The 12,829-nt window shown below is 36.7% G+C and overlaps 1 protein-coding gene across 1 annotated transcript in view; it reads left to right on the forward strand.

Annotated features, from left to right (window-relative positions):
- The window catches only part of slc44a5a (solute carrier family 44 member 5a), a 100,999-nt gene that overhangs the window by 74,545 nt on the left and 13,625 nt on the right, over nucleotides 1-12,829 (forward strand). The window contains exons 3-6 of the mRNA XM_052134236.1: nucleotides 1,978-2,051; nucleotides 10,945-11,029; nucleotides 11,848-11,932; nucleotides 12,079-12,207. Of these exons, the coding sequence (XP_051990196.1) occupies nucleotides 1,978-2,051; nucleotides 10,945-11,029; nucleotides 11,848-11,932; nucleotides 12,079-12,207 (373 nt within the window). The remainder of the gene's footprint in view (nucleotides 1-1,977; nucleotides 2,052-10,944; nucleotides 11,030-11,847; nucleotides 11,933-12,078; nucleotides 12,208-12,829) is intronic.

Here is a 12,829-nt window from a genome sequence, read left to right on the forward strand (position 1 = left end):
ATGTCCAGTCGATCCGCACTTCAAAATCTCGCCAGAAATAGTAAATCATCCGGGTATTTCTCGCTTACTGCTTCATGAATACTGTGGATTCAGACATACTATTCCGATGGCATTCTGTTTTTGGCTTACTATATAGTGGAGAAGTATGGATATTTGGATGCAGCGTTTGGTTCCTTTCACCCAGGAAACTAGATGCGCACAAATACTAAATATTGAATGTTATTACATCATGCATCAGCGCTCACATGATAGGGACTTCCTTTTACCATACCATATTAGGATATTAGCCTCCATATAAAACATACAAATCAAGTTTTGAATGATGTGACACTTCATAATCAAATAAAAACGAAAATATATTGTTTTTCAATATTTTCCGAGCTGTCTTTGCTTATTGCAAGCATAACCGAACAATGAGCTGCCACTTCACATATGTGATAAGAGCTGCATGCTTGATATTCTATAAATAATCTGCTTTCTGCCTCTTTCTATGAATGGAGATCTCATGAGATCAGTAAAAGCAGCTGTTATAAACGCTCGATTATGATTGGAAGTAAGATATTTTATAAGCACTATATATAATGTGAAATTTGTCTTGTCTACCATTCTGCAATCATGGTTCTAATGGCTAATGATATATGTGGCCATAATCATATGACATGCGCTGCATCTGAATAGCCTTCTCTACTATAGTATATAGTATGCCAAAAACAGTATGCAAATGAATTAGTATGCCCAAATCCTCTGTATTAATAAAACAGTACGTGAGAAATACCCGGATGGCCTACTATTTCCAGCGAGAAGTTCGTATGGACTTCAAACTATACTTTCCCATAATGCCTCATCAAAGAGACTTCACTCTCAAAATGCTGGCTTTAAAAAAAATGGCAGAGATCCACAAGTCGGGTGGCTCTTTTCAACTGTAAGTTTTATATACTGTATATTTCAAGACATTTGTTCCTTGTGCTTAAATCGTGCTTGTTAAACAAAACCAGAGTAGATTATTTTTGCTGTTGTTGTTATTACGTCATATACTCAGGTCATGGGACAATACCCACATTCCTGGACGAAGTATATCCAGAATCTATAAATACTACTCACCTGCATACCTAAAGTACATACTGTTTTACCAGCTGAAAAGTGCATACTTCATCACAAACATCGCATACTCTGACATTATGAGATTTCAGAAACATCTATGACCTTGAGTTTTATAAAACTCAGAGTTTTAAGGTTATCAATCTTGAAATAGAACATTATCAAACTTGTGGCTTTAGCTGTATTGTGTTTCTATACATCAAGGTCAGTGTTATGTATTATTTCATTTAAAAAAATATTTGTCGTAACACTTTACACTAAGGTTCATTTGTTAACATTATTGAACTACATTAGTGTTCCTAATAAAGTTCTCAGTGAGTGTATATTGTTCATTGTTAGTTTGTGATATCTAATGCATATACTAATGTTAACAAATACAACCTTATCATAAAGTGTTACCAAATATGTTATGGAAGTTGCTGATCTCTTTACAATAAAATAAAGCTTTTCTAACTATATATCTTCATGACTGTTATTTGGTTGATTTGAAAATGATCACACTGTCTTGGTATAAACTGTTACAAATTGACACTCAATTAACACAAGTTAAATATCACCTGTTATAAGACACACAATTAGTGGTATTGTGATACTACTATTGTGATACTTTAGCTGGTGTAGTATTGTTCTGAAGTCCCCCTCAGTGTATACATTTACTGTAGATCCAAAGCGATGTACAATGCATTCAAGATATACATTTTATCAGAATCCAGTATCCTTGAGAATTGAACCCATGACTTAACAAATTTCTCATTTAGGATTCCAGTCTTTAAATTGACTGTAAGGAAATGTAGTTTAATTCACAAATTTATGTGAAATTTCAACATCTTCAGAACTTGAAATGAGACTGCTCTTTTTTGTGTGTGTTGTCTTTTTCAGAGGCTGCACGGATGTGTTGTGCTGTGTGCTCTTCGTCATTGTCATCCTCGGGTACATTGCACTGGGGACTGTGGGTGAGTGCTACATCTGCTGTCGTCTAGAAAAAAGTAATCATTTATTGGGAGATAAACAGCATCAGACAATCCAGTATATTATAGTATCATAAGTCCTACCATTATAACTGAGGTCAGCAAACTTTGCACAATAATCTGTGCAATATGTGATGGCTAATGTTTAGTCAGCTGGTCATTATTGCAAAATAACTGATTATGGATGGACTTTTAAGGGTTAAGTCAGATAGCTCCTAAGGTAACAATTGCAGGCTACATACCACACAGTGCAGTATGTAATATAAAATTTTATTTATTCATTTAGAATGAGATAAACATTCTGCCAGTTTGGGTAATGCTGAACTACGGGACTAAGGTTTCTTTGTCTATGGTAGTTATAATCATAAAAAAAGTTTGTTTAAATGGTAGCTGGTTGGCTTTAATGCTCTATACAGCGTGGTTATTTTAATTATACTTTCTCTCTGAAAAAGATTAAATCGCTTGCCTACAGGGTAAAAACTAACAGAAGCCTTGATCAGATGAGCCCCCCCACAAGAGAGCCAAGAGAGAGAGAGAGAGCTCATTCTGATGAATATATTTGAGAATGTAGAGCAAAGGCAGGATTGTGCATTTCTTGTCAACGCCTCTGATGTACGATTGTACATGAATATTTTATGGTGTTCAACCCCACGAGTGGTTCCTCCCTCTACTTCAAAGTGTGGCTAAAGTTTACGCTAATGCTAATAGTACTTTTCGCATGTCTTACACTTTTAGCATAGAAACTGATGCAAGAATTGCCCCAGGGGTAGCTTTGTTCTGTTAGTGTATGCTTTTTTTGAAGGACTGAAAGTCCTTGGGTGTGAAATGGAGAAATGGCATTATTTTACCATAGATTGTCACATCAAACAGTTTTGCGGCTCATTCATATTACCTTACTGCAGGATACCCTTTGGAGATTTACTGATATTAAACATATTGGTTGTGATGGGCCACAATGGTCAACTGGTCATTCCTCAGCCAACTAGTCAATTAGTGAGTTTGACTAGTTTATCTACATTTAATTTTACATATGGTATATGCACTATATCGGCATACGTTTGTGGACACCCCCTTTTAATTAACACGTTTGGCTATTCCATATTAATGTCTGTTTAAACCTGAACCCCACATAATACCTTTGGTATAATTGGATGCTGATTTTGAGCCAGGGTCCATCACCCAACATCAGCAACTGTCCTCACTGGTGCTCTTGTGTTCGAATGGGAACGAATCCATGCAGCTATTTTCCAACATCAAGTGGAAAGCTTGTCCAGAAGAGTAAACAATGTTATCCCTTGTGCATTGTTCAAATTCACTACCCTTTCGTTATGTTCGTGGCTGAAAACAGCCACTACTTTAAACTGCTGTAAAAATGTATCAGATAAATATTTTTTTCAACTTTTTTTGCATAAATCTATTAATCAACCTCAGTCCTGTTCAAAACTACTAAAGGTTTAAAAAAAAAAAAAAAATCAGGATTTTAACTCTTTAATTGCCAAATTCATAAATGATGTCACTGATTTGGGGGAAAAAACATACAAAATGACGTATTTTCAATATAAAATGTGATTGTGGACTGGATTTTTTTTAACCTTTTATCACAGTCTTGGACATGTCAAAGATTAGAAACAACATTGGTTTCGATGCATTGTTAGTTTTTGTGCAGCATCAGATTTTAACTTTTTCTCCCTCATTTACTGTTCATGGCTGTTTTTGCCCCATTGACTTCCATTATAACCACATTTTTTGATTGCAAAGCCATGACACAATATAATCATGCATTTTTGATTGTTTGTGGTTTTCCCTGTTGGGAAGAGGTAAAATTTGTAATTTTTACTGTTGATAACCATGTGGCACCATTAACCCTTTAGATAGGCCTGTGCAAAAAAAAGCTTAGTTTCTGGCTTTTACATGGAGTTATATGGAGAATAATAGCATATTAAAGTGTGTGTGTGTGTGTGTGTGTGTGTGTGTGTGTGTGTGTGTGTGTGTGTGTGAGTGAGAGAGAGAGAGAGAGAGAGAGAGAGAGAGAGAGAGAGAGAGAGAGAGTGAGAACTCACCTTGTTGCGTCTGAGAAAATCAAAACATGCACCTCAGCTCTCAGAACTACATGGAGTAAACAAAAACAAAGTGCCTTTTGATGGTGAGAAATGCAGAGTAATCAAAAACAAAGCAAGTGGATTTAAACACTTGCATGCAAGCCTGCTGGTCATTTGATGGTGAGAAGAGCAGCAAGCAACATGAGAAAGGGCTTGACTTGTAGTAAAGTTTTAGAGATGATAATGCAGCCTGACCCCTCCAGCGAGCTGCAGGATGTATTGTCTTCTCCCTCTGACACCACAGACTCAGCAGAGTCAGATCCTGAAAAAGCCAGAAACTAAGCTTTTTTTTGCACAGGCCTATCTAAAGGGTTAATGGTGCCACATGGTTATCAACAGTAAAAATTACAAATTTTACCTCTTCCAAACAGGGAAAACCACAAACAATCAAAAATGCATGATTATATGGTGTCATGGCTTTGCAATCAAAAAATTTGGTTATAATGGAAGTCAATGGGGCAAAAACAGCCACGAACAGTAAATGAGGGAGAAAAAGTTAAAATCTGATGCTGCACAAAAACTAACAATGCATCGAAACCAATGTTGTTTCTAATCTTTGACATGTCCAAGACTGTGATAAAAGGTTAAAAAAAATCCAGTCCACAATCACATTTTATATTGAAAATACATAATTTTGTGTGTTTTTCCCCCAAATCAGTGACATCATTTATGAATTTGGCAATTAAAGAGTTAAAATCTGGATTTTTTTTTTTTTTTTTTTAAACATTTAGTAGTTTTGAACAGGACTGAGGTTGATTAATAGATTTATGCAAAAAAAAAATTGAAAAAAATATTTATCTGATACATTTTTACAGCAGTTTAAAGTAGTGGCTGTTTTCAGTCACGAACATAACGAAAGGGTAGTGAATTTGCCCACAGTGTACTGGTGAGTTTTTGAAAATTTTCAAAGCATTTTCCTAAAATATGTGTGAAAATAAGATTTGTCACCAAAAATCATTCCATTTGCTGAAACACGGAGAAAGTTATGGCCAAATTACGTCTCAACAGCACCCCCTAGTGGCTGAAAACATCCCGAACAGCACACAAGGGTTAAAGCATCAAAGAGTGGGATTAATCCCATTTTTTAAATGAAATATTCAAAAAGCACATTTGAATGTTGGTGTCCATGTGTCCACAAACTTTTGTCCATATAGTGTATTTTGTAGTTTTCATTTTTATAACAAGTGCAAGATACTTTGCAGTAATTAGCACTCTGACTTTTCTTTAGTCTTTAGGCAATTTGAATGATAAAACCCTCTTGGAAAAATGTTATCTTTAAAAATACTGTATCTGCTTTTCGAGTGTTGTGTTTTTAAGACAGGGTGTCAATTTTAAAAAAAATTTCAAATGTGTCTTGAGACCCTTGCATTCTGCTTCACTCCTTTCAAGTGTTTTTTTTTTTTTTTTAAATGCAAGAATGTGTTTTATGTTAATGCTCTTTAATAATTGTGTCCAATCATGGTCAGATTAACCTGAAACCAACCCAATTGCCTTCACATGCTATTAGAATTATCATAAATATGAGTTTGCTACTTGGAAGTTGCACATGAACTGTGAAATAATTACGACTGGGAGACTCTGAGACCATTTTTATACCCGAGTTTCTGAGTTTGGAAGATCCATAAACTTTCAACATGGAGGAGAGTACGGTTTCTGGAGTGCATTATAGGTTTTATTAAATTTTCTAAAGTCAGCTACTTTGTTAGCACTTTTCGTTTCAGTCATGCACATTTATATATATGTCAGTAATCATTTGATGTATATTGAACATTTTGTACACAGAGAAAATAGTATGGAATTGACCAAAAGTTCATTATCGTCAGCAAGCTAACATTTATTGGTGTAAAAATATGAGTTCCCCAAGAAATATGCAAGAGTAACCTGGCATTCACATTATGGCATGTTATTAAATTATTTTAAAAGAATACCTCAGAATATCTCTCTGAAGGTCCTTACAATGCAAGTGAATGGTGTTCAGAACGTTGAAGGTCAAAAAGCACATATAAAGGCAGCATAAAATTAATTAATACAACTCCAGTGGCTAAATTCGAAGAAAGTGGTATGATTGGTATTGGTGATGATTTTTTCATTATAAATTCACTAAGAATGTGAATCACCAAAAACAAAAGAAGAATGTGAAAGTGAAATTGGAGATTTATAGTTAAAAACCACTTAAATATTTACCTGTTTCTCATCCATGCAATATAATCATATTGCTTAAGAAAACATGGATTTTACCGCTTGAGTCGAATGGATTACTTTTATGCTGCCTTTATGTTCATTTTGGACCTTCAAAGTTCTGGCCACCATTCATTTGTATTGTATGGACCTATAGAGATGAGATTGTAAAAATCTTTGTTCGTGTTCAGCAGAAGAAAGAAAATCATACACATGTGTGATGGCATGAGTGTGAGCAAATAATGTGAATTCTCATTTTTGGGTGCACTGTCCCTTTAATACAAATGAAAAAGGGGCAAGCCATTCAAATATGTTCTACTGATATGACCAATTAATCAGCTAGTTGTTCAGGCAACCCATCGACTAGCTGATTTTGAAAGTCATTGTTCATCCAGGCTCTTATTGCTGCTGACCACACTGACACATGCCCTCACATCAAATGCTTATCCCTTTTGATGCAAAAGTGATAAGCAAGGCAGTGGCATGGAGAACCAGAACATTTTGTTTGAAAACCTAGCATGGTGTTCCAGTGAAAAGGGAAATCAAATTCACTTTGAAGGCTTGCTGGGGATGTACTGTAGGGCGCGGTTCCACCAGAGATGAGATAACCACTGTGGCATGACTTTTAAAGCCATTAAGTCTCTCTGTCAGCTATATTATAGGTCATGATAAAGTCAATGCCTTTACAGTACCTGCTTAGAATGTGTACACAGATCCTGCCTCACAGCCACTGGACTGCACAATCTGCAAAGTACTCATTCACTCAGATCCCTTCGTGAACCATTTCTTGCATAGCATCACCTCCTATTTTTAGCTTGGTGGTCTTGCTTCATTTTGCAGTATCAGTTCATTCTTTTCCAACACATTGGTCTATGCAGCTAACGGAGTGTGAAGACACTAATGGGGGAGTGATAATGGCATTACTTCATGTTGCCCCTGGCAGAGGAATGATGTCACCCTGTCAAAGACCCCCCTGCCCCAAAAAAAAAAAAAAAACACTCCAATCTCCCTTCCTCCAGGCAGAAAGATGAAATCACCAGTGAAATCATCCTCTAGACACACTGTCTCGCTGTAGTCTCGCTGACATTCATATTTGGTGCTCTGGTAGGCACAGAAAACAGATAGATGCTTATTTTAGTTCCTGCATTGTGATGTATATTGGAATATAGAGCTTCATTTTGCTAGTAGTATTGCTAATAGTGTTGGTTCACAAGCAGACATTTGTACATTTTATGAGGCCAGATTTAAAGTTGTTGTTGCAATTTTAATCTGGCATTAGAGCAGGGCATTGTAGTGTGAACTAATTTCACAGCTCTGTGAAATGCAGCTCTAAATAGCCTTTGCACAGCAGGTAATTCACACAGAGCTGTTGCATGCAGAGTTTTTAAAGTAATTTTTTAGTTTCATTCAGAACTATTTTCAGAAATATCTTTTTCACTTGTAAAGACTTTTTCCTGTCCCAGGCATAATACGAAGACTATATTTAACTATAAATAAAAAAATTTAGGTTACTTGTATCAGAACTGTAAACACTGTGCCTCTGTAGCACTTTAACAATTCCTCCATTTGTTTGAGTGGCCCGTCCTGCCCAATTCAACGACATTGGCTCAACCAATGGCATAAGTGGGGGCGGGACTATCTGTTTGATCAACAGGAGACTGAGATTTCGAAAAGCTGTTTCATTCGTTGGCACTTGTGGCACAAAAATTACACACTTTAATGTAATTCTGGTAATATGCTAATAAAGCAAGAACAGTCAATTTCCATGTTTTATTAAAGGTGTAGTGAGTAATTCTGCACCACTAGTGGGACATAACAGAAATGAAAAATAATGACAAGTTTCAGACAAGCTTTTCAAATAAGTTTCAAGCAATCCCTCTTGTTTTCCATTGTTCAGACAAAGAGACTTGTCCAAAACTTATTTCAAAGATTTTAACAATTTGTTATGTTAATGTTAATGTTATTTTGTGCCCTGTTTGGCCACTCAAATTGATTGCAATTCAATTTGGTGACACTAGTGGCAAAAAGTGGGCAAAATTAAACTCTTCGCCTTTTACTGTGGGATTGTTTTTTGTACAGAGCTTTGCTATTAGCAATTAGATTAAATTACCGTATTCACCAGAATATAAATCGTGTTGTTTTTCATCATCTGAAAGGTCCTGCGACTTATAGTCCGAAGCGACGTGTATACATAATTCATTTCAGTCAGTCAAACACACTCACACCAAAACAGATGAAAACATCAGTCTTGGAGATGAAGATAGCGTTTAAAAGTTGCCTAGTCAGAGTATTTTGCCTTTAAAAAATACATTTTGCAACCAGTTTAAATGTTCTGTCATCATTACATTATTGTTGTAACTATCTCTAGACCAGCGGTCACCAATTAGAGGACTGCGGTCCAGGTCCGGACCCCAGATTAGTTCCATCCGCACCGTGAGACATCATGACATCTGGTGCCCCATCTCACTGTTTCTACACTTTAGTTTAGTAGCACGACCAAAAGGAGCTGTGTACACTGCACGTGTTCGGGGCCATAGATGGCACTGATTTTTCAGTGCTAGATCCTTTAATGTTTTTCTCTAGCACCGAACATGCTTCATTAATGCCCTTTCCTGCTCCGCACATGTTGCCTCTCTCCCCCTGCGCCACATAGCAGAGCTGCAGATGCAATTATTTTACGACAGTATAGTTACAAATTTGCTTATTTGATTACTGACCACGAAATGGTGTGGAATCTTAAATATTTCTTATATTATGTTACTGTAATAATTTAATCACTAGCACGCAAGTAAAAAGTTTGTTTTGTGGGTTTATGTTTTCTCTTTTAATCATTTAATGTAATTTTGAGTGTGACTGCGGTTTAAGGAGGGTGTGCTTGTATGCTGGGTTGGAAATCTCAAGGATTAATAATGGTGATTTCCTTATTACATCACATGTTGTTATGAAAGCAAAAAGAAACAAATGCAACACAGAATGTAGGCTGTCATCTGCGCAGTTTGGCCGAAGCAAAGCAGGTGCGTTTACTCATGCGGTTTACTGAAAGTAAAGCGCTGCCGTCTCGTGATGTGCAAATGGCTTGCTTATTCTACACATTTTGCACAGCCATTGACCAGGAAAATAATAAAATGGCACTCTAGGGCCGACCCCTACACTAGGCTCTCAGTAAAGGGTTAAACTTTTGACATAAGTAGTCATGTGAACAAACAACATGCCACAGATCACAGCGGAGTTTGTCTTTGGGAGAAACGCAAAAAAATTACATCAATTACACCGATCAGCCACAACATTAAAACCACCTGCCTAATATTGTGTAGGCACCCTCATGCTGCCAAAACACTGCCAACTGGCATGTCAGTATAGCATTCTGACATGATATTCTTCTCACTACAATTGTACAGAGTGGTTATCTGAGTTACCGTATACTTTGTCAGTTCGAAACAGTCTGGTCATTCTCTGTTGAACTCTCTCATCAACAAGACAGTTCCGCAGAACTGCTGCTCACTGGTGCTAGACGGGCTGGTTTGAGTATTTCTGTAACTGCTGATTTCTTGGGATTTTCACACACAGTGAGCAGCAATGCTGAAATGTGGACAGAATGACCAGTGCTAAAAAAGGGATCTATCAGATCAATACTTTATATATAAAATGACAATTGCTTCTTATTTGCTCTAAATTATATTTCGGTGGATGGAAATGCCTTGTTGATGAGAGAGGTCAACAGAGAACTGTCGCTCACTGGATGTTTTTTGTTATAAACAATTTTATTTAATTTTTTTAAAAATCGGACTTTCTATAGCTTGGTATTATTTAAAATTTCACAATTTAGTCCTGCTGTCCACATATGAGGACATATATATTTTAAGAAAATTATGTGCTCTAAAACATTTATTTATTTATTTTTGCATGTTTATGTAACGGTTACCCTGTCTTGTCTCACTGTTGCCCTTTGTTTGTAATTTTGTCACTTTTGTTATTCCTTAGTTTTCACTTTTGTCACCCTTGTACCTCCATAGTCTTGTTTTCCCTCATGTTCACTGTTCATTGTTTTCACCTGCCCTTGTTAATTTGCCTTTGGTTTCTGTTAATCACCTTGTCACCTAGTTTGTGTTCTGTTTGTTCATTGGCCCCTTTTTCCCATGTTTTTGTATTTATATCCTGGTTTTTGGTTTTGTCCTTGTCTGTCGTTGAATGTTGTTGCACGTGAATGTTATGGTTGTTTCTCCTGCCTGTGGATGTTGTTCATGTTGTTTTCCCCTCGTGGATATTTCTTTGTTCCTGTTTGTTTGCCCTCATTTTGATTTATAATAAAGAACCTGCTTTTGGATCCGCACCTCCTCGTCTGCCTTCACTCCTGCATTCGTTACAGTTTATTAGGTGCTACTAGTTACAAATCAAAAGGAAAATGGAAAATTCACACAGCAGACACACTTGGGTCTAATAGTAGGGAATTAGGCACATTCGGATGCGGGTTGGACAAAAATTTTTTTATTTCACACAACATGACCCTTTTGAAGACAAATTTTTGCAAACAATAGTAACTTTTGTCCAGCTAAAGGATTGATTGTTGTATAAATTATAATCTTATGTTATCTTTGCTATAGCATGGATTCATGGGGACCCAAGGAAAGTAATATACCCCACGGACAGCAGGGGTCAGTTCTGTGGGCAGAAGGGGACACCTAATGCGTAAGTACCAGAAATTTCACCCTACATAAGCTTGGGTGGGACGATGGGTGGGAGGAATAAAAACAGATTTCACCAGCCACTCCCACTTTTTGCTTCATAAACAGTACATTCAGATTATTAATCTTAATTCTATCTCTCATTCATATCCTCTACAGCAAATACACACACATAATGTATATATACAGAATTATGGCTTTCAAAAACCTACATCACATGCTTTTGTGCTGTACCTTTAGTAAAGTTTTGTGCTGATTGGCACTACATAACCTTGGGGAAAATAAAGAATTTCTCATTAGCAGAGCTGGGCCACAGTGATGAGTGTTTGTTATGCATGGCCATGAAGGCAGAGATGTTTACTTTGTGCTGGATTGGAAGCTTTTGGATCTGTGCAGTTCATAATTAGGAGATTGGTTTAAGGGATTATGGGTAGGGGCCCTTAATGGTCTCTCCTGTCCAGATATAATGACTGAACGCTGAGGTTTTATTACTATAATTAAAAGGTTCATGTGCTTTCGCTTCGCTATTAATTTCACTCAGCATTTCAATTAATCATCAGATCAGAGAATGCTGATTATATGGTGTTGAATTAGTGTTATATGTTGTGATTAACAAAGTGATACTGAAAGGAGTTTTATTACAACATGGTAAACATTGCAACTGAGTGAAAGCAGCTGTTTCACCCACTTATATGCTGTATAAGTGTAACTGAATAGCTCCACTGACACCTACTGACAAAATATTAAAATGTTATCCTGCTGTGAGAATGATAGTCTTTGTCATTAACAGGTTGATTCACGTGTTAATATTTTCCTCCATAGAAAGAAAGTCATATTATTCTACTTCAACATACTGAAATGTGCTAGTCCTGCTGTGATGATAAACCTCCAGTGCCCAACTACTCAGGTAATACATGTGTTTTGGGCAAGAATTATGAGGATTATTGACTGATGGTTCACAAATACTGTTTATGACTAATTTCCCCATACGGAGTCTCAACAACTAACCTAGGACCCTAAACTGTTGTGCTATGTTTTCTCCACCATCTCTAGATGTGTGTTTCCAAGTGCCCTGATCGATTTGCCACCTACACAGATATGCAGCTCCTTTATAGATTCAACAAGAGCCACTGGGAGTACTATAAGCAGTTCTGCAAGCCAGGCTTCAATAACCCCAAAAAGGTAAACCACAGAGGAAGAATTGCTGCAAAACTCTAGAAATGCACAATGCATGTTTTCATGTGCATTCCCATATGTATAGCTGTACAGTATATATATACAGTGGGTACGGAAAGTATTCAGACCCCCTTAAATTTTTCACTCTTTGTTATATTGCAGCCGTTTGCTAAAATCATTTAAGTTCATTTTTTTTCCTCATTATTGTACACACAGCACCCCATATTGACAGAAAAACACAGAATTGTTGACATTTTTGCACATTTATTAAAAAAGAAAAACTGAAATATCACAATGTCCTAAGTATTCAGACCCTTTGCTGTGACTCTCATATATTTAACTCAGGTGCTGTCCATTTCTTCTGATCATCCTTGAGATGCTTCTACACCTTCAATTGAGTCCAGCTGTGTTTGATTATACTGATTGGACTTGATTAGGAAAGCCACACACCTGTCTATATAAGACCTTACAGCTCACAGTGCATGTCAGAGCAAATGAGAATCATGAGGTCAAAGGAACTGCCTGAAGAGCTCAGAGACAGAATTGTGGCAAGGCACAGATCTGGCCAAGGTTACAAAAAAATTTCTGCTGCCCTTAAGGTTCATAAGAGCACAGTGGCCTCCATAAT

The sequence above is a fragment of the Xyrauchen texanus genome, chromosome 9, assembly GCF_025860055.1.
Source record: "Xyrauchen texanus isolate HMW12.3.18 chromosome 9, RBS_HiC_50CHRs, whole genome shotgun sequence".
NCBI lineage: Eukaryota > Metazoa > Chordata > Actinopteri > Cypriniformes > Catostomidae > Xyrauchen > Xyrauchen texanus.